The sequence below is a fragment of the Enhydra lutris genome, unplaced genomic scaffold (genome assembly GCF_002288905.1).
Source record: "Enhydra lutris kenyoni isolate GAN:26980312 unplaced genomic scaffold, ASM228890v2 scaffoldscaffold37, whole genome shotgun sequence".
Taxonomy (NCBI): Eukaryota; Metazoa; Chordata; class Mammalia; order Carnivora; family Mustelidae; genus Enhydra; species Enhydra lutris.
The window spans coordinates 30,089,377-30,116,239 of record NW_019154121.1 but is presented as its reverse complement, the minus strand read 5'-3'; the positions used below and the strand labels follow the sequence as shown (position 1 = coordinate 30,116,239).

Here is a 26,863-nt window from a genome sequence, read left to right as displayed (position 1 = left end):
GGGCCCCGGAGGACAGAGGCACCCAACGCAGAGAGCAGCAGCTCGGAATGGAAAGATCTCAGGCTTCGCTGTCGTCAAACCTGGAAATTAAAGTGTGGAATTAAAGACGAAGACAGAGAGTTAAAATCCTCACAGAGGAAAAGCGATCCTGGATCCCAGGCCTGTGGAGAGCAAAGACAGATCATCAGCACAAAGGCTCGCTTGCCCTTCAGCTCAGAGGGGAGCCGAGTGCGCGTGTTGCTGGTTCAAACGCCCACATCAGAGCCTAAGCAACACCGCGGGCTACAAAACGGAAACAGTCCTTTAAAAATCAGCTTCCACTACGTGTGCCCTTACGAAGAAAACTAACTTTAAAGGAAAATCATGGCTAAAAGAACCTCGGGCTCTACTTTCTAGAGTATATTACTAAATACAGAATATATTAAAATAGGTCACTCTGCAATGTATTAAAAATTTCAAACTACATTGTTTCTCTTTAAAGGGCCTCTATTTTTCTACATACGTTTTAAAATAAGTAAAATAAAACAGAGCAAAATACCAACATGATCTTTTTACATTTTAGTTGGTTAGAAATAAAAGGGAAAAGCAATTTCTCACTAAAGATACCTGCTCTGCCTGTCTCAACCAGATTTCCTACCACAACACAGCACAGGAGAGAGAGAGTTAAGAGTTTTAAAAACATTCTCTAGAACAGGCAGGTTACAACGTGTAAAACCAATGATCTTCCCAACCACACACTACCAGAAGGAGGTACACCTGGGATCCAATATGAATCAGGGAGTTCTGCTTTGGTTCTAGGACATAAAACCACGGGCGCTTTAAATGATGACAATTAAACAGGTCGCAAAAAACCTTACACAAAATCCGTAGGATTTACTAGAGAATCAAGGCCAAGTGCCTTGGGAGAGTTCAGTTCATATTTACAAATGTCCGAAATAAAGCTTCATTCACAAGTTTTAAAAATAGCTGAGAAGGTTAATCGAAATGCTCATTAAACGTAGTAAAATATCTAAACTTTCCCCTACATGATCTAAACTTGTGGCTTCCTTCATAGGAGGTGGGGCTGGGGACAACTGGCTCCTGGCCCTGTCCCCTCCCATTCAGGAAATTCCTTTTCAGAATAATGTCACTTAAAAATCTGTAAAGAACCAACAAGGGTTCTCTCAGAAGCCCCACCCCCACCCCAACCCCAAATAAATAATAAAAAAGGTGGTGGGTGCTGGGACTCAGTACCTGACTAAAAGAAGGAAAATCAGGTCTATCAGTGAGCCTGTAAGACTCCCAAGTCCTCCAAGCAGGAAGGGAGGGAAGATTCAAAATGACCCCGAAAAGGGCAGCGTGCCAGGCAGGGAGCCCAGAGCCCTCCGCGGAGGGCGGCCCGAGCCGATCGGGGATGCACGTCCTGCCGGCCGGGCGCAGGGGCTCTCCGGGGAGCTACGTGGGCCGAGGGGGCTCAAGGGTGTCCCGCACTGGGCACACAGACCCTACCAAAACCCAACTGTCCGCAACAGGGTCCCTGTCAGTCCAGCGGTCCACCAGCACAGTGAGCTTACCTTCAATTAAACAAAGAAATTAATTAAAAAAAAAAACAACAAACAAACAGAACAAAACAGAAAACCATAAGCCAAAAGAAAATGAAAGAAAAAAGAATGGAAATGATCGGCTCTCAACACCAGCCCTCTGAGCAAGGCCCCACTTCCCTGCGTCTCCAGCCCAGGGGGCCAGTCCGGCCTCCTCCCGAGGCAGAGCTCAAGGCCCACACGGGGAACGGTGGCTCTCGGGATGGGTGGGCGCCCTCCCGTCCCCAGCGAGAGCCGCCTGCGAGCCCTCCCGCCTCCCAGCTTGACTGGCTCACTCCTCTTAAAGGGGTCTGTGTGTCTGAAGTTCATTATAATACTCATTACAACTCCTTCGTTCTGCAAAACTCCCCTCCCCACCTCCCCACCTCCCCTCACACCCTCCAGCCTGGACGGCTCTCCCAATCTCCTGCACGGGCAACAAAGTCTTCTGCTGGCCAAGTAAGGAAAACGTTCTTCGAAAACGGAGCCCTAGGTGCGCGATCTGAGCTGTGTCACAATTCAGAGATACCACAGAACCCAGCGCCGACGAGCGTTCATCCAGGACCAGTACAAGTCAAGAGGAAACAACCCAGTGAAAAGTAGTCAGGAAGCCCCCCCCCCCCCCCGCCAGTCCCCCGGGGCAATGGGTACAGGCACCTACATGGGATGCTGCCTGTCCAGAAGGGGGGGGCGGACCCCTCAACATTTCTTTTGGGGAAAAAAACCAGGATTTCTCCTTTAGAAAAGTATCATTAGAAGGACTTAACAAAGTGGCCGGACCAACGGCAGTGCTCGGAGAAGCGGCTCCGCGAGCTTACATTACAGCACAAAGTCACAACAAGACAATGCAGGAAGGAGTGCCTCGGCTCCACAGAACCTACTGCGATTACCTTACGCGGTACTCTGCTCTTTACTGACTTCAAGCTTCCTGAATTTGGGAACAAATAATACACAGGTCAGGATAAATGTATTGACTTACTACCATCTTTATAAAAATCGAATATACACACAAACACATCAACAGTCATGGACTGCGTCCGCTCAACTCCATACGACAACACAAAAGAACTAACAAAGAGCTAAGATTGTTGCTGAATTAAAGCATTTCCAATTAACATTTTAATTTTAAAAGGTCCGTATTTACACAGTCTGTTAAATGCTTCTGCGTTTCATTTTAAATGCATGATAAAGAAAGAACAAAGATAATGGTTGCAACAGATCTTCTAAGAGGGCTCAGCTGACAGTGCTCTGATTTCACTGCGGAAAGCACGCCGACCACGACCACGGCAATAACGTTACTTTCTAACTCTGCTCCCTCCCTTTCCGGCAGTCCCCTTCGAGGAAACTAGGCTTTGCTCCGGGGCAGTGCCCGGGCGCAGGGAGGCGGTGGCGCTAAGCCTTCTCACCCCTTGGCCCGAGGCTTTCAAGAGCGGCACAGCAAGAGGAAGCCTCCGTGTGTGCAGACGGTTAGAGGACACACACGTCCCGGACACCCGTGTCCTACTGAGACAACGCCAGAAGCAGACCTGAAAGTCGCCGCAAGGTCTGTCTTCAAGGGGGGAGGCCGCGTAGGACTGACGAGCGGACCAGCACCAACGAGGAGGTGCGTTTCTGGGCCGACTCTCCAGAGACAACGCGCAGCCCTTCGGCGTCAAGGCCCAGAGCACCCAGACTACCCCGTTTTACAGCATCAGGTGGTCCTGGGCGATAAAGCAAGTCCACCGACGGAGAGCCTGCCCATGGCCCCGTGTGGGGCAGCGGCCCACGCGCTCTCGAGGACAGCTTCCAGGCCGTCAAGCTCTTCACCTCAACACAGCGCCCACTGGACTGAACCAAACCAACTACGCTTTGAAACCACCTCAGCTCTGCCGTATGTGCCGGTGCCCAGAGTGGCCAGGACAGCCCGTGGTGGCTGGTGAGGCCCTGGCGCGACACCGCCTCCCACGGCATCGCTGGGGCCCCCGGGAACCAGCGAGGCTGGGCCCCTCGGCTGGAGGGCGTTCCAGGGCATCCTAGGACCGTCTGCTCGCCCCTGGCACCAGCCCTTCTGCAAAGCAGCCGCCAACCACCAGCACCATCTTCCGGCCGACCGCTACCACGCACTGCCGCTTCGGGAGCCGCGCCGCAGCGAGCCCCGCGGGGTCTGAACACTCCCCCGCAGCTCGGGGAGCTTCAACTAGAAACACACTAGAAATGTCACCCCGGGGAACAGGACGACACAGGCTCCCAGGGCCCCCAGAAGGCTGAGAGGAGGCGGGCTCCCACCTCGTCTAACTCCACTAAGCAGCCCGAGAGGCAGTCTCTGGCGCGAACACAGCTAGCGGGCCAGAGTCTGCCCGGCCCCGAGTGCTGGCTCAGACGGCCCAGGTCCCCGCCACAATAAACCCACAACAGTGCGCCTCCTTTGTGAGCAGAAACACTGAATAAGGCACTTTTTAAAACATCTGCCCAGGATGAACTTCACTAAAGGCTGCTATACGGGAAGGAAGGGTCTGGCCTGAAGGGACCTACCCGGAACCCCTCAGGCGGGTTCAGGGTGCTACAAACACATGCCAACTGCACTTTGGGCCTGGCAGTCCCTCGCGCCACACTGCACGAGGGGGACCCGCTCCAGTCCGCGGAGGATGGCGCAGCCCTGCTCAAAAGGCCCAAAACAAGTTCATCAATGCGATACCAACCAGGTTCCCAAAGAACGTCTGAGTCACCGAGCCCCTCCGGGATGCATTTAAAACAAGGGAAAAAAAACCCCAGCGGGTGTTCAAGCTCCGGGCCGGCCCTCCACCTCGCATGGTACACACGCACTGTCGCCCGCCTGACAGGGGACTCCACAAGGGCCGCGAGGTGGCCACGCTACGGGCACCTTCTCGAGGCCCAGGGAGGTGGAGTGAGGCCTGCCAGGGCCACTGCCTGACTGGGAAGGGCGCAGAGGGGCGGGAGTCCCCTCCGGCACTGGGAACACACCGGGCGCTTCTGGAGCCGTCACAGGAAGCAGCACCTGCCACAGTCAGGGCCACTTTCAGCCACCGCACACCCCACTGTCCAGGATATGCAACTGTCGGTCGTAACCACCCGCGTTTTAATCTACGTTTTTCCAAGAGCCTTTGGAGGGCTTTCTGAGAAGACAGCGCAAGTTACGCGTGGCCGGGAAAACACCTGTCTAGCCTGCACTGAAGATAAGTGCAACCATTATCAAGTATTCTTTGCTGTGAAAAACTACTTAAGAATCCGTGATGTTAATGTCCCTTCCTGAAGCTAAGTGATCGATCACACGGTACGACCACGAAGAACGATGTCTACATGCACTGTGAGCACTTGGAAAACAAAAGCAAACGGAAACTGTAGTTCTCTGTGCCGACAACAGAACGTGAAGCAGTCTAACAGCAAACCCCAGTCCGCCGTGTCCCCAAGTCCAGCTGCGCTGGCATCAACACTGGGCTGTGTGCCGCTCCGGACAACAGGCACGCAAGGCTGCAGACGGAGAGGCCTACGCTCGCGGGGACTCCGCGCTGCCACTTCCTCGAAGAAACCCCACAGCGTGGGCAGTGTCAGGTCAGCATCTCCGGCCAGACGTCACTCAACAATCAGGGCCACGTTTATGTGGGACAAATCTACCATGTGCCTGTGGAAGTGCAAACCAAGAGTCAGCGTTAACGCGGCGCCTCGCACCGGCGGTCAACTTAGCCGGACACCGGAAAACTGAAGTGGTGGGTCCGGATCCACGGAACCATCAAAAATGCAGACAGACAGAGAAGATCAATACAAAAACGGGGCAGGTGACCCACAGGACAGAAGAGCGAGCCATGGGCGCTCTTCACACACTCCTGGTGCGTCTGCCCAGCAGGTGGGCGCACGCACGCGGACAACACCAAGCCGCCTTGGCGGACAGGCTCTCCCACCCACTCCCACAGCGCCCTGACCACGGAATACACCGGATACCTGTGGAATTTCTGCTGAAATGCTAACGCATGAGCTGGTTCCTTGAACTTAGCTATGGCTTTCCGTTGCTGGGGAAGCATCTGTAAACTCTAGAGAAAAAAAACAGAAATGTGTTAAGAACATGTTGTACGTGCTTTAAATAAGCCCAAACACCCACCATATTTATATGATCGCTTTCACACAAAATTCGAGTCCAGGCTGACACTTGGATCAATGCAGAAAACTCTATCTCCCTGGCAATTTTCTTATCTCATCCAGAGAATCTAACCCAAAACAGTCACTCTCGTGAGTAGCCCCTGGATCCTCCCAGCCTGGTTCGACCGGCCACACAAGCCACTCAATCTTCTCCCTCAACCTCCTTCTCCATGAGGCCCGGTGGCGGACACTCGTGGAGAGTCGCTTCCTTCCGCATGCCCTCCTGCCAGGCGATTGTCTGCAGGGCCCTCGCTGAACTTTCCGGAAGAGCAGTACTCATCACACGGGAGGGAACTGCTGTTTAGCGGCAGGACCGCACAGCTGCCGCTGGGGTAAAAGGAGGCTTTCCTACATCTAGCTCGTCACAACGAGGCACAGCGCGGCCGGCGGCGGCTGTCAGAGCAATGTGGTCACACCGTGCTGAGAAGATGGTTGCGAAGCGACGCTGCAAGTTAAATCTTCGGGCGCTAAAGAACCATTCCCCAAGCCTCTACTCTCTGCAGTGAAAACCAAGTGAGTCTGTGCATAAGACAGAAGGAAAGAAATGATCCACTGAGCGGAGAGGATCCTCCTCGTCTGAAAGGCAAGCACTGGACAGAGGTTATCTCGGGCCTGGTCCTCACACCTGCCCTGAAGAGGGCGCATGGCTCCAAGTTTTCCCTGAGGTCTTGGGATTTAGGGTCTGAGGATGCGGGAGGGGCAGGTCAAAGGAGGAGACCTGTGTGCTCTCTCAGCCAGCCCTTCCCCAAGAGCCTGCTGCCTCCCAAGTATCCAGGTGACGCAGCCAGCTCGGCACGTGTCCCTGGGGGGCACAGCACAGGCTCCAGGCTCTGCAGAGGGCAGGGTACGCGGCAGCTGGAGCCGGACGCGTGCTCACCCCAGGACACACTGCCACTGCTCCAGGGATAGCACAGGACTCGATGCCTCAGTGTCTGGGCTTCTTAGTGAAGCAGGGCAACCAGGGGGAAAATGAAGGTGACACGTGACCCTTAGAAGTGCTGACCTATGTGACTAATTTTAAACCAAGTTTCAAAGATCTACAATGGAAACACGTGGCTAAAAATACGAAGTATTCCGCCTTTCAGTAACCACAGGTGTCTACCAGTCAATGCAGCGAGGAGAGCTTAAATACGCAGCCACCTTCCCCAACGTCACCTGTCGGTGCTTCACGGGAAACGAAACCATTCCCAGGGCCAGCTCCGGAGCGCTGAGCTGTGCACACGGAGCCCTAGAGGAGAAGCAGTCAGCTCGGGACCCGGGGACCCCTCCCCACCCCGACCACCAGCCGGGAGCGGCCCCGCCGGGCAGCGCTGAGCCGGGCCTACCCGCCCGCCGAGCCGAAGCGAGCTCGCTAGAGCACCAGATTCCTCCTCTTCTTCGGGATATAAAAACCGGAAGCAGAAGAACTTTCTGGATGACTTCACTTCTCATTAAGTTAGCAGCACACCTGAAGCACCACAAAGTGGTCTCTGATGAAGGGCATCGACCCCGCCTCCCCAGCTGCACCCTGGGGCGGCACGGCTTCCCCGGCCTGGGAGGGGCACCCCGGGTACTGGACAGAGGCACCTCCTCCTCCAGTGACCTGCCTCGTGCTGCTGTTCCCGCCGCCTGTGCCCCATCCTGGAATGAGGTCAGTTGCTGCAACTCTGGGGCTTGGTCCCGGGGCGGGGGGGGGACACTGTGGGCAAAGAACCAGGCCTCGGTTCATGGCAGAGTCAGCTGCAAATCCCACCCTGTCCCCGAGCACCTGCACAGGGCCCAATGCCAGGCCCTTCCTTCTGGCTCTGTGTGCCTCTGGCCTGCTCTCCTCTCCTCCAGCCACAGGGTCACAGGCACCGAGGCCCGAGGGTAGTGACTGCCGCCAGTGCTGAGACAGACCTCAGGCACGCGTCAGAAGAACTCACCTAAACTCTCCTCTAAACATTTAAGAACTTTATTAGGAACAGACAAGAAAAACTCATTTCCAACCAGCACGTGGGGGGAAGCGAACACTCCAGCTTTTCCCGTGACTCCGCGTTCCCGGAGCGAGACCACTTCCCTCCGTGAGAGGAAGGAACTGTGCTTCTCTAAGTAGCAAGATGCATGATGAGACCCGCGTGGGCAGCTGACCGCTCGGACACCCTGCCCCCACCCTGACACAGGGCCGGCCCCTCCCCGACACGCGACGAACGGTGACAGGCTCCGACAGCCCGCAGCTGGATCCCAGGAAGACGTCCATGTCACTCAGATCCCTGACCTCTCGTTCCCAATTAGGGAAAGTGCCTTCTCCTTCTTGGAAGCCCGTGCGTGTGCGTGTGCGCGTGTGTGCGTGCGCACGCACACACACTCAGATAAACTGCGATGTTATGAAGACACTATCAGGATTCTGTAGCCCTGAAAATCCGTTTAGTCTTCTTCCCCCCGACCTCCAGGGGACGCCTGCCTGGTTCAGTCGGTTAAGCACCTGCCTTCAGCTCAGGTCGTGATGATGCTGGGGTCCGGGGATCGAGTCCCGCATCCTGCCCTGGCGCTCCCCCAACTTGTGCTCTCTCTCACAAATAAATGAAACCTTCGAAAATAAATGAGCTGCTTCCCCTAGCACTTCGGTGATCACTTCAAGCCAAGAATGCTAACAGCTGCTTTAAACACACGTGAAACGGCTGCAGCCCTGACCCAGACACCCGTGGGTGGGCCCCTCTGAGGCCAGCCGAGAGGCACGGAGAGCACATAAGCTTCCTCCTGCGGCCAGCGCCACTGGCCTGTTCTCCGAGCCCAGCAGGACCGTGTCCCCGCAGCAGCGAACAGTACCGACCGCAGAAAATGCACCCTGCATGGCAGGCAGACCCCTTGCCCACCCTCCAGCTTAGCAACAGGCTGGGTCGGGTCCCGTCTGCTCCGCAGTCCAGTCGCTGTCCTTGCTCAGGTCCCAGGGCCTGGGCACACCCACCTGCGGTTGCGCAAGCTGACACTGCTCGTGCTGACGCCAACGGCCCCCGCCACCCGCCTCGGGGCCCGGCTTCCCTCGGCTCCACGAACCTGCCCGCGAGAACCCCTGCGGGCGCGCGCTTCTAAGAGCTCTCAGGCTGTGGCACGGAGCTCCTGAAAATCCGTTCTTCCTCTGAGTTCCTGACAGTTCTCAGGATGGGTTTTTCACAGCACAGCTTCGGAACATGTGTCCACGCCTCTATTTTCTTCCCACCTTGTGGCGTGGGTGCGTGGTGCACCTACACCGATCACAGCCAGTGCTTTCCTTCCCAGATGTCCTCAGCTGCAGGACAGCTGCACTACTGCCGCCTCCAACACTCCTCGGTGGCTCAGAACCAGCCGCGCTCCAGGGCAGACTGAGGCGCGCTCCCGACAAGCAGCGGGCAGGGCCCCGAGGGGCGGACCGGGAGCGCGCCCCCCTGGGGTCAGCACCACCTGCCGAGAGCACACCCGCCCCTACAGCTGGGTTCGTCCTGTCTCGCTCGCTGCCCCTCAAGGGCGACGTGGAGGCCCCCGGCCTCGTCCACCCCTCAAGGTTTGCCAGGGCACGACGGAGAGCGACGAGGAGCGCTGAAGTTCTCGTGCAGGTGACCCGAGTGCGAGGGGAGGGGGCGCTGTCCGAGCGCCACACACCCAGAACCGGCAGCACCGGGACGGGCCCCAAAGCCTCGTCACAGAGCCCGGTGTGGGTGCGACCCCGGCTGCAGGGCGAGGGGCTGCGGCAGCCTCCACAACAGGCTGCCCGGGGCCTCCCCTACTCTGGACCCAGCTCAGGGACGACCCGCACGGCCGCTGGGCCGCAGAGAGAATGTGCACAGCACCGCTGCCCGTTCCCTGCACCGGTGCTGTCAGCGACCATCGCGGCAGGGAACCGGCCACAGTCTCATTAAGTGATTCCAAACGTTCTGCTTTTGTGAAGAAAACTACTTTTTTGTTTTTACACCGCGACATTTCACTTATTTACAGGATCAAAATTTCTCTTCTTGGCACCATTTCAGGCATAACCTACCAAAAGGGGAAGTAAAGACAATGAAGCAAAAAAGCCACAGGTGTTCCAACCAGCCTATGTCCTGACCCCAAGAGCTCCCTTGGCTTCTGGGTTTCAGGACAGAGCAGGAGGTCAGGGTCACTCCTGTGGGAAGCCGTGCAGGCTGCCAGCCAGCAGCTGGGCGTGCGCGCCACTGCCCACAGCCGCCCGGCCCCCCGTGAGCAAGGAGCAGCTGCCTCCCGCTGGGTGTGCCGACCGAGGCACGGCCTTCTCGCAGGTCAGGCTCCAGCCACCGCTGCTTCGGAGCGCCACACGGCTCCCCTGAAACTCAGAACACGCCCTGTACCGCTCACACCACTGCCACCCCCTGGTTGTAACAGGTCTTTCCCTGCTCCGTAGCGAAGTAGTCACATACAGGCCTTACACCAGACCCTCTAGAGAGGCTTCTGAGCACCGTTTAAGGGAATACCGCATTCACCTAGAAGAAATGTGGCCACCCCGTCATGGTCCAGGGTCACACTGAGCGCACCTCTCCGGTTCCACGGTTCAGCGCGACGATTTTCTCTAACATAAAGGCCCAAAGGACAGGGTACCTCCCTGCCCCAGACACCACCACTTGCTGTTACCCGACGTGGACACAAGGTGGCACCAGAGCCCGCCGCACTGGCGAGCTCCACGCAGGGCTTGGGCAGGGCCGCGGAAGGTCCGGGTCACCGGCGCCATCAGTTCCGGGCCTATCCGCACTTAGGCCACTGGGCGAGCCTCGTCGCAAACGTCATTCTCCAATGGGTCATCAGCGTCACTCTCCAGCTATCCAACACTGGCAAGGCCTTGTTATGTTAGCTGCTGGGTTTTTTTAAATTAAGAAACTTGACCTTTTGTGAATACCGTGTTTATAAACTCCCCCTCAAAACCCTCCTACGGGACTAAGACGGGCAAGATGCGAGCTCTCTCTGTTCCCCAGGGAGGAAGGACAGGCCCCTCTCTAAGTGCTCCGTTCATCACGCCCCAGGGAGTTCGGGGTGGATGGAAGGTCACCATCCACCCCATTTTTAGGGTACCCGATGGAACCCAGAGAACGCATTCTCCTCCTATCTTCCCTCGCTTTCTAGCCCAGAACGAGGCATTAAATAATCCTACGTCGTGTTTGTTTGGCTTTAGGTTCCCTCAACCAAACTTCATTTACAACTAACTGATCTCCAATACTTTTCAGAACGGGGGGGTGGGGGGGTGGGGGGAGCCATTCAAGAGATCTATAGGCCCCAAATGCAAAACTCAAAATTCAAGTTTTATGATGGTTAAGACCACGGTGAGTGCCCTGGCAATGGCTCCAAGCAGCAGTGTGATGAGAAGCAGCCCGTGGTTCAGATATGGACCCTGACAACCACGTCCCATGAAGACGCTCAGGACAATTACCAAGACTCCATGTGAGGAAGCAAAGCCATGACCACTGTGGAGAAAGCAAGGCGCCGTCACCCCCCAGCCCACAGGGCAACGGGGACATGGAGACAGGAGACTGCCCACGAGCCCTCACAGGAAACACCAGGCCTCAGAACTCCCAGATTCGGCTCTGGTTAGTCTGGACCCACTGTGAGGGGACCCCCGATTCTCCACCACCGCGCGGGAGACTCTCAGACCAGGACAATCACGTGCTAACGCACGTACAGTACCACTGTCAGCTCTGCTCCCGCAAACCCGCCCCGTCGCGGGGACCTGTGCGCAGGGGCTGCCACTGTCCACAGCGTGAAAGCCCCGGGACATCACCGACCGTCTCTGCCGCACCCCGCGTTACCGGCCGCCCAGAACACAGAAGCCCAAGTGCTAACTTCCTACAACGACACACAGACAGATACGAATGCTCCCCCCTCCCTCCAGAAATGAAGAACAGGGCGGGTTTGAGAAGCATTTTCATCCACGCCTCACAGGTAGTGACTGACTCTCAATGGTAGACAGATTTCAAACACTTAACTAAGAATTATCTGTATCAACTCTAGTCTGAAAATGTTTCCCCATTCGCTCACGCAACAAGAGGCTGTGAAAGAGCCTGAGAGGAGGCACGCACAAATCTGATGTTCACACTCCTCGTCTTGCCCACTGGGATCTGACGCGGTGCGGATGGCATCTGGGATGGGGGTGGGGAGGGTGGGACAGGAGAAGGCCATGACTCGGATGTGGACGGGACACGACCTGAGAGACACAAAGCTCAAGGAAACCCAGGCCAGCTGGCTTCTCTGCGGGTGTACCCGTGAGACCAGAGAGGACGCAGAGGCTGGGCGTTTGCATGGACAACGCTATGCACCACGGACCTGGGCACGCCTGCAGCCGGCTCAGCGGAGACTACTGAGCATTCAGAAACTGCCCGTCGTAAGACAAAGAGATCAAACTGTAGTCTGCATTATTTCATGTTTGTAAAATCGAAACCAAGTTTCATAGTTGTTAACATGTGAGCTATTTCTCCAAATTAGGGTCAAGGAGAATAGATGCTTTAAAAGTTCCAAGTTATTACAACCGAGAGTGTACGACAGAGCAGAGCGTCAGGATACTGAGCATCTGAAAATTTCCAAATAATCTAAGGCAAAAGTTCTGATATTAGGTATCCACAGTAAATAACGTACGTGTCTTTCTTCTCAAATGTGCTATTTTAACATGAAGTAACAAGGGAATTATCAAGGCTTAGTGGGTCCTGGGAACGGGCCCCGGGGGACACACCTGAATGGGACCCACTGACGTCAGCAGGCTCTTCAGCTGGACGTCAGTCGTGGACGAGGAGAGCCCTTCGACAGACACGACGCAGGGCTGAGGCTTACACTCCACCACCCGGAGGTTCTGCTTGTTCGGCGTCAGGCGTCCCCGGCCCATCGCTCCGGCCACACCTCGGCCTCTCCCGTGCATGAGGACCTGGCAACAGCAAAAGTACAGTTTGACTCTGAAGCTTTGGATTTTTTCCCCGCAGCTACTAAGATTATATAAGTGGACAAACAACTCAGAATCCATTAAGATCGACCATGAGCTACGGGATTGGCTGTACGTTCACCCACCACCAGAGCAGACCTGAATGTCAAGGTGAAACTACCCCCACGAGTCTGGGCGGAGGCAAAGGAAGACACAGCAGCGTCAAGTGTGCATCTACTTCGGCCCAAGCACAGGAGGAGGAGGCACTTTCCACGCAACCACCGCTGGCGGATGCAGCGGCAGGATCAGAGGGGTTGAGAAACTTGTTTGGGTTTGGTCCTAACAACTCCAGAGCCCAAATTTCTCCCGGTGTACTCCAGGCCACATCCGTGGGGACTAGTGCCACCATGCGCCCACAAGCCACAATGTTATGGACCCGAGGCTCCTTGTGACTCTGTGCGGCTGGCACCCTGAGAACCTGAGCAGGTTCTGTAGCTGGGGCCACCTCCCATCTGCTGCACCATCCCGCACACCACAGCGCTTTCATACCGCACCGAAACCCAAGCACGACGGTGCCCGCACGCCCACTGCCACCTCAGTGATGAAGTCCCTGGTCTAAGGTAGGGTCCTGACCTCAGGAGATTTTTAAGTTGCCCACGGGTTCAAAACTACTCTTATGGGGTCTTTTCTAAAGAAGAGGAGACACTGAGGTAAGTACCACGTGCCAAGTGCTTTCTGTAAAACACAACTTGTCCTCTGCAGGACAGCAGTGAAGCGCAGGTGGCAAGTCAAAGTCAACGGCACCAGGGCTTCCAGACATCCTGACCCTAGTTCTGCCCCGGAGTCCGGGTACAAAGGGACAAAAATGGCCCCCTGTTCCATCCCAGAAAAGGGCAGAGAGGAAGGTAAGTAGAAATCATAAAGGAACTTCTTCACATGAACTGGGCACCACACAAAGGGAAAGGCCTACAAACTGACATTTTAACACTCCCAGAAGGCAACAAAACTCCACCTGGGAAATGAGTTTTTGAAAAGTGCAAAAGGACATTTCAAGAGAAGTCACAATGGAAAACATGCATCAAAATGTACATGTAAATCACATCAATAAGAAAAAGGATAAAAACCGTTATGATCATTTCAACAGATGCAGAAAAAGCATCTGACAAAGTACAACATCCATTCATGACTAAAAACCAACAAAATAGGTCTAGAGGGAACATACCTCAACATGACTAAGGTTATATATGAAAACCCACAGCCAACACCATACTCAAGGGGGAAAAGACTGAGAGCTTTTCCCCAAAGATCATGAACAAGAAAGGGATGTCCACTCTCACCACTTTTATTCTACACAGGACTAGAAGTCCTAGCCACAGCAATCGGACAAGATAAAGAAAGAAAAGGCATCCAAACTGGTAAGGAAGGAGTGAAACCCTCACACCTGCCACTGACATGATACCGTACACAGAAAACCGTAAAGACGGCACCAAATACCCACCAGAACTGATCAATGAATTCAGTAAGGTCGCAGGATAAAAAAATCAATGTACAGAAATCTGTTGCATTCCCATACATTAATAATGAAACAACATAAAGAGAAATTAAGAAAACAAGCCCATTTACAGTTACACCAAAAATAAAACGCCTGGGGATAAACCTAGGAGGGAAAGACCCGTACTCTGAAAACCACACAACACGAGTCAAAGAAACTGACAACGACACAGAGAGATGGAGAGACATTCTACGTTCATGGCCTGAAGAACAAATTATGTTAAAATGTCTACAATACCCCAAAGCAGTCTACACATTTAGTGCAATCCCTATCAAAATGCCAACAGCACCTTTCATAGAACTAGAACAATCCTAAACTTTGTCTGGAACCGCAAAAGACCCAAACAGGCAAAGTGACCCTGGAAAGGGAAAGCAAAGCTGGAAGCATCACAATTCCAGACGTCGAGTGGCACCTCAGAGCTGGGGTGATCAAGACAGTACACTCCTGGCACAAAACGGACATGCAGATTAAGGGAACAGGACAGAAAACCCCCAAATGACCCCAGAACCGCATGGCTAATTAATCTTTGATAAAGGAGGCAAAGAAGGGACGCCTGAGTGGCTCAGCCGGTCAAACCACTGCCTTCCGCTCGGGTCATGATCCCAGAGTCCTGGGATCGAGTCCCACATCGGGCTTCTTGCTCAGCAGGGAGCCTGCTTCTCTCTCTGCCTCTGCCTGCCTCTCTGCCTGCTTGTGCGCGCTCTCTCTCTCTCTCTCTCTGACAAATAAATAAATAAAATCTTTGAAAATAAAAAAAAAATAGAGGCGAGAATATGCAATGGGAAAAAGTCTCTTCAACACGTGGTCTTGGGAAAACAGAGCAGCCATGTGCAGAAGAATGAAACAGGACCACTTCTGACACCACACACAGAGATAAACTCAAAATGGATTAAGGACCTAAATGTGTGACCTAAAATCATAAAAATCGTACAAGAGAGCATAGGCAGTAATTCTCGAACGCTGGTCATAGCCATATTTTCCTAATGTGTCTCCTGAAGAAAGAGCAGCGAAAGCAAAGAGAATTCACTGGCGCCACAACAAAATAGAAAGCTCAGCAAGTTAAACACTGAAAAAGGCAGCCTGCGGAATGGGAGAAGACATCTGCAGATGACCTCTCTGATACCGGTCTAGTACCCAAAATACATAAAGAACTCATACCACTCAATACCCTAAAACCAAATAATCCAGTTAAAAATGGGCAGAAGACAGACATTTCTCCAAAGGAGATCTTTCCAGATGGCCAAAAGACACATGAAAAGGTGGCCCATGTCATGCCCCATCGGGGATAATGAAAACAATGGCGGGCGAGCACCTCCGCTGTCCGAACGGCTAAAATCAACAATACAGCAGCTGAACTGTGGAAGCAGCCCCGGTGTCCACTGGAAGACGAACGGAGGAAGAAGATGTGGCGTGTGCGTGTGCACGCGCGTGCATACATACGACATACACACACACGTGCAGTATTACTCAGCCACAAAAAGGATGAAATCTTGCCATTTGCAATGATGTGGATGAAGCCAGAGAGTGTTATTCTAAGCAAAGTCAGTCAAAAAGAAAAAAATACCATATGATTTCATTCTCATATGGAATTTAAAAAAAAAAATGTACAAGGAAAAAAAGAGGCAAACCGAGAAAGAGACTCTTAGCTCTCGAGAACAAACCGGTGGTTACCCGGCAGGGGTGAGGGGGAAGGCCAGTGGGCGGAGGGGCGAGATGGGCGAAGGGGGTTAGGAGCACACTTAGCACAGTGAGCACCGGGTAAGGTGTGCCATTTTGCTGAAAGTAACTACAGTGGCATCGGAGGGGAGTGGCAAGTAAAACTGGCTGGAAACCAGCAGTAAGGAAGTACTGTTATATCCTAGCATAGTAAGTTACAACATGAATAATACTATCCTTTACCAAATGCCTCCCTCATACACCAGGGATCATGCGTTTTATCTGCATCTTCTTATGAAATCCTCCCAAGAGCCCAGGTGAGCCAGGAAACATCGCCGTCCTCACTCCACAGGAGAGCAAAGGTTTCAGATGCGCATGGCTGTCGGGGGCAGGAGGCCTCCAATGTCTCTCCTCGTGTACGGGGGGGACAGCCCCTGACTGAAGCCAGTTTAGACCAGAGCAACCTTCAAAGACTGAAGATCTGATGTCTGTACCCCCGTCCTCTGTTGCAAAAAGGGAATAATTTTGTTTGCTCCTACATCAAGTGCTTATGATGTCGACAAACGCATTTAAATACTTCCAAGACCCAGAATGGCCTTCACAGTGGTACTATTACTACTGAGTATCAGTAGGAGGACGAGCAGAGAGGAAGAGCTAGGAGACTGCAGAGCTTTCCAGAAGAAACTCAAAGCAGGTGTCGCTGCCCCGATTCTTCCCTTGCGTAACTCCATCAGACGAGGGGCATCTGACTTATGCACCGAGAGGAGACTTTACTTTTGGGCAGAGAGGCGGAGACCCTGGGGAAGTCACAGAGACAGCTCCCCTACCAGCCGAGGGGAAGGGCGCCCTACCACAGGGACATAACGGGACAAAGCAGACACTCTTCTCCTAGGGGAGGTTTTAAAATCCGTGCGCAAAAGGAGAACAAGCACCTCTGCAGAAGGCATTCTGGATGCCCTCGTCTCTTGTCCCACAGTTGGTCAGGACCCCTTTAATCCTCAGAGCAAAGGAAGGAGAAAAGAACCAGAGTCAGGGTCACTTTCTTCAGACAGGGTCCTTCACCCCCAAAGGCCTCGCTTTCCCGCCTGTGAACTAGGGGAACAGCAAGGAAGTGGCTGAGCAAACGTTCCTCTGGCTCTTGGTCTGGGGAGCCCGGAGGGCCAGCGAGCAGGGGCGGAGGTGTGCCGGACCGGGGTCTGTGCACACAGCGTTGTCCCCAGCGCACGGGTCAGAGCTGGAGGAAACAGCCACACGCCCCGGTTGTGCGGCCTCTCCCTGACGTGTCCTATACAAAGTCAGGAGAGGGAAGTCCTTTTGTGAACACACAGCCTCCGAAGCCACAACAAGAGAGACGACCGTCCATTTAGAAGTTTACTCGAGCCCTCCTACTGCGCGCGGCCCTGCTATCTGAGAACTGTCCACACGCCGACCGCTACCCCCAGGAGCAGGAGGACAGCCCTGCGTCGGCGGCACTCAGCCCAGCTAACAGGCAGTACCTTCTTGGCCGGATGAACTCCCGGGATGCTCTTGATGCCCGGAGGGCCGGCCGAGTGCACGTGGGACCCCACTGGCGGGTGCTGGGGCTGCTGAAGGGCCCCCTTGGTCAGCGTCACCTTGCGGGCGGGCTGCTGTCTCACTTCTGGGGGCTGTGGGAGCCGCTGGGGCTGGCCCTCAGGGTGAAAAAAGCCGTCGCTCTCTCCTCCCTGCTGAAACAAGGCAGCGTGCTGGTCAGTACCCGCGCGGCCGGGCGGGCGGCCTTCCCCAGCCTCGGGGCCCACCGCGGTTAGCCCTCACCCGAGAGCAAACCGTTTCAAACAGGTGAAAAACCACCTGTCCTTTCACTAGAGCCACTAAGGAAATTTCTCATCTGATGTGCGTGGGTTTTCATCGTATTGGTGAAATTTAAACCACGGAGATCTTTAATTACTGTATCTACTCAAGAGATCTGCAGATTAAAGTACGGGCTGTTTCGCCAAGTGAAATCCTGCTGAACTTAGAAATACCTCGTACTCAACCCGCATTGCTGCTTTCAAGAGCGTTCTTGCTAAAATCTGACTGTTTGCGGGGCAGCGGTTTCAAACTTTTAATCCGCCTTGCAATGCAAATGGGACTGTCCTCGGGATGCAGCTGACTGGCTGTGGCCAGAGGGGGCCCTGGGGACACGGCATGGAGCCCTGGCCCTCTCCCGCACCCTGCCCCCCACTGAGACGCAAGTACCTCCGTCCCCAAGTCTGTGATTTCAGAGGTGGGACTCGCAGGCCCTATTACAAGCTTCACAAGGATCAGAACATTTTGAGTTTCACTGACAACCCCTTGTTTCCTGATCTTAAAAACGGCTGTATTTCCTAAAAAGAAAAGCACAGGCCCAAAATGGGATCACTTAGAGCTCCCAAACCGGGGCTTGCGGAAGAGCCAACCTCCCCAGAAACAGGAAGTTTTCCATCAGCACTCAAGAGCAGGCCATGGGCCCTATCCCATCTCCGCAGGTCCCCCAAGCTCCCCCTAACAGAGAGCCACCTGCCTGAACCCATCCTTTTCTTCTGCCACTAGCATTCGTGCTCGTCCCTGTTCTACAATGGTCTCCCGTTCTGCGCCTCCCGGGGGCCTCCAAGGCTTGGTGGCTGGGACGCCGCCGATTCACAAACCTTCAACGTGGTCTCACTGGGATTTTTGCCCCTGAGCACACTCAAGCTGCACTATTTACGTTCACGACACCGCCAGGCAGCACAGAACACCTCTCTGGACGGCGCCTGTGGGCTGCTTTCCGTGTAAAGGAGAGCAAGCGGGGCCAAGAAAGAAAGTTCGGACAGAGAAGCGCACGCTCTAGCCCTGCTAAACCACATGGCCTGAGCAGAGCCGGAGGCCGGGTGTGCCGGGAGGCCCCACTCCTCACCTGCACTGCGAGCCCAGCCCCTGCCTGCTCAGGCTCCAGTGTTTCCACAAGGGGCTGTGGGAATGAGCTCAGCAGTGGCCCCCGTACTCGGTGCCTCTCTCCCCTCCACACTGATCTGTTAGAGACAGTTGAGGGAACAGTGAAGGGACGGGGGCTGCAGCAGGACAGGTCTACGTAGGTAAGATTTGTGTAAAAAAACTGCCCGACGTAACTGGGACCCGAGAGAAACGGGACTAAAACTGTCACATGGCAGGGCTTCTGGCCGTGGCAGCCTGAAAAGGAGGGAAAATCTCTCCGACCCGTCCCCCCACCCCCCAACAGTAAGTACCTACGTGACAAAGCCACCCAGAACAAGCATTTCAGGTCTCCGCGAGTCGAAGTGAAAGGAGTCATGGACTCGCACCTACTCCTGGGACCTGGCCAGCAGGGCAGCCACAGGGGGTGGTGGGGTGGGGACTGCCCACCAAGCCATCAGCCGAGGGCCTTTCTGGAACAACAGCAGACACAGTGGGAAATCCCGGAGATCAAAGAACTCCTGAAGGCCTAGGTGAGTGCTCTCTGAGGGTGCCAGGGAGCCGGGGGACTCACGCAGGTAGGGCGCAGGTAGAAGGAGCAGGTAGGGCGCAGGTAGAAGGAGCAGCTGCGGTGGGCTCTGCGAGCCAGCGCCCCCCACTCACACACCACTGGACAGTGTCTTCCTGAATGACCGGCCGACCGACAAGCTATGCAGCAACAGGGTCAACCCCTGCGAAGCCAGACTAAGAAATGGAGACTAAAAAACTCACCAAAAAATATTCTGAACTGAATAAAAATACAACATCAAAACCGAGGGGATGCAAGTTAAGAGTTATGTCAGGAAACAAAAGAAATCTGAAATCAGTAACCTGAGCTTTTATCTCAAGAGGCTAGAGGAAAAAAGGAAATCAAACTCAAAATACGAGGAAAGAAATTATAAGATCGCAGCAAAAAGCAGTGACACAGGAAACAGAAAAGCAATAGACAAAAAAAAAAAAAAAAAAAAAAAATCAATGAAACCAAAAGTCGCATTTCTGAGATCAAAAAAACCAATGACCTCAGATAAACTGATCAAGAAAAAGGAAGAGAGGGCACAAATGACCAAAATCAGAAACAAGAAAGCAGGCACCACAGCACGCCCCACCGAAATGAAAAACGATGTCATGAACAACTTTATACCCACAAGTCAGGCCACCGGGGTGAAACGGACAGACTCCGAGAGAAATGTAAAACATCAAATCAAGAGCAAAGAGAAAATCTGAAAATAGAAGATACTGAATTGGTAATGGAAAACCTCCTGCAAAGAAAAACCACTGTGTCAGGAAGAAGACGGCCAATCTTAGAAGCCTCCTTCAGAGAAGAGAGGAGGAGGAATCTTCCCAGTCCCCCGTGACGCCGGCACGACCCGCACACAAGCGCCGAAGAGGCCGCGTTAGCACCCCCACAAATGCACGTCAAGACCCCCCGAAACAGCAGCAGCGTGACCCACCCACACAGAAAAGGGACCGCGCCCCACGCCCAAGCAGCAGACCCGAGGAACGCAAGGCTGGCTGGACACCAAAAACCCTAAGGACTCGAGGGGGCTAAGTCAGCTGCCTGGAGGCCCACCCGGCGAGGGGAAGTCTGCGGGTTCCGGAGCATCCGCTATCCCGCGAGCACCTACAGAAACCGGAGTCTAGACCCCATCATCCTGTGTTGCTCACCAAACCGAAATTTCTTCTACGTATCCAAGATACTAAGGTTGTCTACTGAATGGATCGATAAACAGCGATTCATACTTTTAAAAACAGAAGTTCTCAATGTGCTAGAAAAAAGACGGTAGTATCAGGACCTCGAGGCTACAGCCACTGCCCGTCAGCACACAGGTGTTCCCTCAACGCTGCTGTGACATGCAACGGGCCACCTTCCAAGGCAGCAGCACTGTCTGGTGCGTCAAATGGCTGCGCCGTGTGGCAGAGCAGATAACCCGCTGGTGCGTTCGGCCTAAAAGGGACGATGTCCAAGTATACGATGGACAAAGAGAACGAACATCGTCGTCGTTTATTTCTTTAGGAAGCCAAAACTGAACACGTGATCTACACAGTGAGCTTTAACTTAAAAAGAGAAGAGATTGCACCAAGGGAAGATACTCTAACTTGCCTTCCTTGAGGCAGACGATGTCAACGTGTACACCTATTTGGATGATAAAGTCAACACGGGCGACCTGATGGTTTCTGAACTGGGAACGGAACTGAGAGCCTAACATTCAGTCAAGAAACACTCCAAATAATAAAAATCCTCTTCGTTGTTATATCGGGCAAGAGACTGGTGGTAATTAACTCTGTGAAGAGGAGACGTTAATGTCAATAAAAACCCTAAAAAACAAAGTTATGAATTTTCATTTTCCTTTCAAGAAAAGTTTATTTTTTAAAGTAGGCTTGATCCCCAAAGTTTAGGAAAAACAGGTAGCACAAAAGCTTCTTCTTTCCTCATCTGTCAAGAGAAAAACTGAACTCTCGCTGCGCAGAGCGGAGCATGAAAGCTTGTGGCACCAGGAAAGCGTCCTAGTCATGGTGTAAAGGTTTCCTAAGAAATCACCTGGAAAGACCGGATGATGACACCGTTTACTTTGGATGTGCACCTCATCTCCTACCGCTCTGGCCCCAGGGCACGATCCCCGGGCCACGCGGTCTCTGTGGGTCCCCCCGCCCCACCTCCCGCCTGCTCTCTCCTCTCCCGGCCACGAAGCGCTCGCTGTTTCTGCAGAGCAGCGATCGCTACTGCTATTCAGTTCCCGTTTGCTGGCCGGAAGGGGAGCCCCACGGGAGGCCCCGGTCCCCACAGCATCGTCAGAAGAGAGAACAGAGCAGGTGGGTGACACTTGTTGAGGCAACAACGCTCACGGAAAGGAGGATGTCTCAGGCAGGGATTACGACTGCCTAGCTTTCAGGAAAAACCGTTCCCATCAGTGGTTTACTGGGAAGTGGGAGGCGGCGCTAGGGAAGCCCTGGAGTGGCTCACGGTCGAGGCCATTCTGTACACCTTCTATGGCTGTAAATGATGTCATAAACTCTGTAACAGAAATTTCCCAGGCGTTCCCAGGACCCCGAGCACCGCGAGTTTTGGTGTAATTAACACGTCCCCTGTCAGGAGGGTGGGGGAGCTAATGTTTCTGGACCGCCCGCAATGTGACAAGCAGTGTACATCAGTTTCCTTCGAGGTCAACACTATTATCTTCATTGTACAAATGAAAAACCTGATCCCCTTGGTCACGCGGTACCAGTGGGGACTTCCTGTTGTCTGCAGTCGGACGCTGCTTCCTAGGGGAGGACTGTAACTGAACAGAACCATTTTTAGCAAAAGTTGAAACAAAAAAGACTAGCCTTCCTGCAAGTGCATGAGGGGTCCCTATAACAACGTGTGTGTGTTGTTCTAAACCACACAGCTGAGCGCTCAGGGCTTACATAGAAGTGGTTCCGTTCTGTAAGAAAAATGGAGAGGTCTCCTTGTTTCAACGGCGAGAACTATTAGTCTCTCTCAAGTCAGCACAATGACAAGATAATTCTTACGTTCCAGAATCATTCCAGTCAGCACGTGGGAAGTCACCAGTGCGTTCATGACTGGGCTCCGGCAGGCACATGCCGCGAACACCCACGCGCACACGCAGACCCAGACAGCAGGCAAGGAGAGCGCGCCACGCACCTGGAACCTTCGGCAACTCCTACACACAGTCACAGCACCGACACAGATCCTGAAATCGTTAGGACTTCGCTATGCACATTTGAAAATAGCGCTGACCTCAAATTAGGAACCTCAGAAACCTGCCGATGGTAACGTAAGGAATAACCGGTCGCCTGTGAATGGCAAATGATGTCCTCTTCCAAGCAAGAGCGCTGTGGAAGCCCATCTCTGTAGGTGAGCCGGCTCCCTTTCCCTTTCCCTGCACAGCAGCGTGTGTGCCGTTCCCTCTCAACACAGATGAGGTGATAAAGTCCAGCCTATCTCAGACCAAGCCGGGAGATTCTGCTGGTTGTCTTCCCGAACGATTCTCTCTCAGTGAATACCGTAACACTGTCTGTTCCGAGTCCTTTCTCTTTTTCAGATAAAAGAGGTACTACCTGAATTCAGTTAGCCTAGGGGTACACTTTGCATCAGCTTAATCGTTACCAAAACTGAGGTTTGTAGCCACCAACATTAGCAGGACAAATTTATTTATAACAAATGGTTTAAATGCACAGATAAAAATGCCCGTTGATACTGTCAGGGCTTCTCGCAATTTGACAGATCAAATCTTATTTTCATTCTTAAACCCCGTGAAGTGGTATCACGGACTTGCATTCGCTAGTGAGCAAATTGATTAATCCCTCGCTATAGAAATCTCAACTCTTGATTACACCGATCAGACCTTAAGCAGCATTATTCTAGGGTGACAACACTTGACAAATTCCCCAACCATTCTTCTCAGCTTTTGTGGCCCTGCTAGCTTGTATTAACCCTGATGAAAAATTAATTTCCCTTATCTTCTTCTAAACCCCGAAACCCAAATCCGCCAAAATGGCAACTCTTTCTGCAAAGGTATTATGAAAACCTCTAAGAGATTAATTGCATGTCTTCAGGTGGCATTAAATTAATTTCTGTGCTCATGACAGACATTTGATACTCGGCACTGAGAGGACAGATAACATTGTCAGGACACACACAAGGACAGTGGTTAGGGTCCCAGGGCAGCCTCTTATGAATTCCCCTTCCGATAAGGCCCACTTCACTGTCACGGCAGTGCCGCTGATCCCGCAGCCCACAGGCCGCACGGCACGGGTTTCTATTAACTGCAACAATGCTGGGCCTCGCCCTGTAATCTTCAGAAAGCTCACTCCGAACCTGGACAATAAATGATATGCATGCTACGTGAAGTTTCCAAATATAAATACATTTAAGGCTCTATTTTGTCTTTGAAGACTATTCTTTAAAGAAGAAAAAGTAAAATAAACAGGCTAAGGTTTTTTCCAGGTTCCTGGATCAATTTCCTAAGGAAACTGTTAGGACAGGACAGGAGGGGCTACTTTACGTTTGCTGACTCTCTGCGGTCAGTCACCCTCCCATGTAGCGAGCGTGCAGAACACAGACCCAACGTAAGCCTACGGCGCCTCCCCCGAAATTTCAATACTGGGCCCACATGAACTGAAGTGCAGCAAAACCCCTGACATCAAGGAGACCGGGGCACACAGCGCCTGCTCACGCCCGGGCGCGCTGACCGGCACGGACACTGGACCGGACAGCACGGCTCGCGTGGCCCAGCTCCCCACCCGCCCGCTCTCGCTCCCCATTCTACCTTCCTGAGACGAGTCAGGTGTGGGGAAATCTTTGGAAGACAAAATTCACTGGACTTTGGAGGAATAAAACGAGCCTCTGGGGGGTGGAGGAAGGACCTCCTGCGCCCGACTCTTCCACCTCTCTCACCCGAATGGGCTCCGCTGGAAAGGAAACGGAAGCTGAGGCTGAAACACGGTGGGGCGGCGGCACGCCGGGACCCTCCAGCAGCAGGGCTCCTGTAGACTCGGGCTCTTCCAGCTGAGCCCCCCACTTGGGTGGGGCTCCAGGCCAGGGAGAGAAGCTTCCAGTGTGCCCTTGCCGAGCAGCTTGGAAGAAGCTGCTTCCCTGCGGAGGTACCATGACTCCTGTCCTTGGCCGTTACTGGAAGTCAGGAGAGGGAAGTTACCCAAGACCCTGGAGAAGGATTTCCTCCTCTGCTGGGGACAAAATGAGTTACCACATCCTGATTCCTAAACATACATGAGTTATTTCTGATTTAAGCACTTATGTTACTCCCTAATATCATACCCCTAAAAACCCCAAAATTAACGCAGACAGAGTCATTAAAACCGATTTCTGTCCTCTAATGAACAACTGCTGATTTTGCCCAAATTTAGAAAACACGCGTTTAAGAATGCTCAACAAGTCCTCTCTCTGGAAGCTATTAATTCTGTCCACTAACGCACTTCAAAGCTCTTAAAAAACTTTATATACAATAGCTTCGGCTCCAAAAGAAGTTTTTGGAATATACGTATTCTCAAAGACATGACTAATGAGGATTCAGGCCCAGGTCTCTTCCTCTCTTCCGCTAGTTGCCTTCGGGCCCTCTTACTGCTCATGAGCACCTGGCATGGGGAAAGGACCCCACAACCAATGAGGCCCACTTCCACCCCACCATCAGCCGCGCCCCTACCGGAGAGGGAAGGAGCCCGCGAAGAAGGGTCTGCCTGGGCTCACCCTCGCCCCGGGCCCTCCTGGCTCCCCTACCTGGATTAAAGCAGCTTACCCTCGTCTGCCTGACCATCTGGTCGTCCCAGAACCCCCCCACATCCCCACTCCACAGAAGCTCTGTCCCCCCGCACCTCACTTCCCACTCAGTCCCACCCAACTCACTCCTTCCTGGTCCTCGAGTGCGGGCTCAGCTCCCAGGGACAGCCTGACCCCGCACGAGCTTCTGCCAGAAATCAAGTGAGTCAGTGCCCTCTGCACCGGTAAGGCAGCTCAGCCCAGGTCACAGGGTCACCCCCACAGCATGGGACACGCTCTGCCTTGGCCCGGGTCTCTGTACTGGATGTCCTCACACCTACCCACCACTCAATACAACCCAAAAAGTGCCAAACCGTATGTACAATATAATCCCATTCTGTACGCCGAATAAAGGAGGAGTCTGCGAGGGAACCACAAATGTTAGCGTGAAAAGACGACCAAGAGAATTAATAACAAGAATTAACGCTATTTACCCCCATTTTGCTAACTGGTGCTACCCAAATGCCTACAACAGCTAATACTTTAACAACCAGAAGCACTCATGGAAAACACACTGTTGTAATTCCTGCTTTGGTATTTCACCAAAGAAATCACACACAATGTCCAGATTTTTAAAGGGAAAAGATACTTTCTCCATTATTTCGACAAATGCTTTTTTAAACACCGGTAATGTGCTTGAAACTGTCCTCAACCCTGGTCGCAGAAAGTGAATAGAAGTGTGAGCCCAGCCTCAGCCAGAAGCAGTGAGCAGGGGACAGCTCCGAGAGCCCGCGGCCACGCACGGCAGGTGGCCGGCGCAAGGCAGGCAGCCAGTGGGCCAGAGGCAGGAAACCGGCCACAGCCGGAGAGCGGGAGCCAGTGAAGGTGACCAATCCCAATCCTACCTTCTACGCGTAGGAGTTGTAACTCCTCCTCAAACCAGGAGTGCCCAAAGGGTGACAGATGACTCCAGGATGAACGCTTCTATATCTAAAGCCAACGCTCAGTTGTGCCTATGACTTTCTGTGTGTGAACACTAAAGGCAGAGCCTTGGGAAAAAAACCAGCAAGGAAGCTCTAATTTAGAAATATACTTCTAAAAAACGAGGTTCAAACACCAGTCCCTCATCTCTCTGCTAAAACTTTCTAATCAATGGCTCTCCCGGACCTGATGATCAAGATTCGAGCTCGAGGCCATAAAACAGCCCATAGATGCCCGTCTCCAGACCGACTTGCTTTCCACACGCTGGTCAAACCGGCCCTCCTACAGTGCCAACACTGGCCATGACCTCCCTGCCACAGGACCTTCGTCAGTGCCGCCCCCAGCTGCCTGGAAGGCCCTTCTCTTTCCCGACCTCCTGGCTTCACCCAGGCAGCTCCTCCCCTTCACTCAAAGTCCCTTCATCGGGTCTCCCTGCCTGCGCAGCACAGCACCCACCAGGGGCCGCTTTACCTGCAGTCAGGACGCCGCCTCCGCCCGCGCAGCACCTACGCTGCGGGAGCAGCTCCTGCGCTCCTGATGCACCCAGCATGTCGGCCTGACATGCTCTGTCAGCAGCTGTCCTGACCACGAGCGCCGGCACCGAGGTCGGAGCTCCCGGCCATGAGTGACTGAGGAAGTGGCGGTGCCCCCTAGCCACGGCCGCCAAAAAGCCCTGCGGACACGCACGGCAAACAGAACAAAATGCAGAACTCCAACCCCAGGCCATTGCACCTGCCAACTCCGCCGGGCCCTGCCGTGGCTTGGCTGCCTCCTTGTCCACCAATACCCTCGTTTTTAACGTTTAAACAGTGACGTTACTTTCTCTCTGATTTGCCACACAAGAACAATCCAAAAAGTGAACTCAGTATAGCAAAAAGTCTGTTTTAGTCATGTCAGTGACCTGTTTCAAGAAACGTAGCGGACAACGGCATCTCTTCTCCATGCGTCTGCCTCTGGAACTCACCGCCACGGGCTGG

At 53.5% G+C, this 26,863-nt stretch overlaps 1 protein-coding gene across 1 annotated transcript in view; it reads right to left on the bottom strand.

Moving 5' to 3' along the window:
• Window positions 1-2,529: 2,529 nt before the first annotated feature.
• The window catches only part of LOC111154334 (RNA binding motif protein 33), a 131,728-nt gene continuing 107,394 nt past the window's right edge, over window positions 2,530-26,863 (bottom strand). The window contains exons 15-18 of the mRNA XM_022513883.1: window positions 17,239-17,445; window positions 12,352-12,540; window positions 5,496-5,584; window positions 2,530-5,178 (exon numbers count right to left, since the gene is read on the bottom strand). Coding sequence (XP_022369591.1) covers window positions 5,130-5,178; window positions 5,496-5,584; window positions 12,352-12,540; window positions 17,239-17,445 — 534 coding nt within the window. The 3' untranslated portion in view covers window positions 2,530-5,129. The remainder of the gene's footprint in view (window positions 5,179-5,495; window positions 5,585-12,351; window positions 12,541-17,238; window positions 17,446-26,863) is intronic.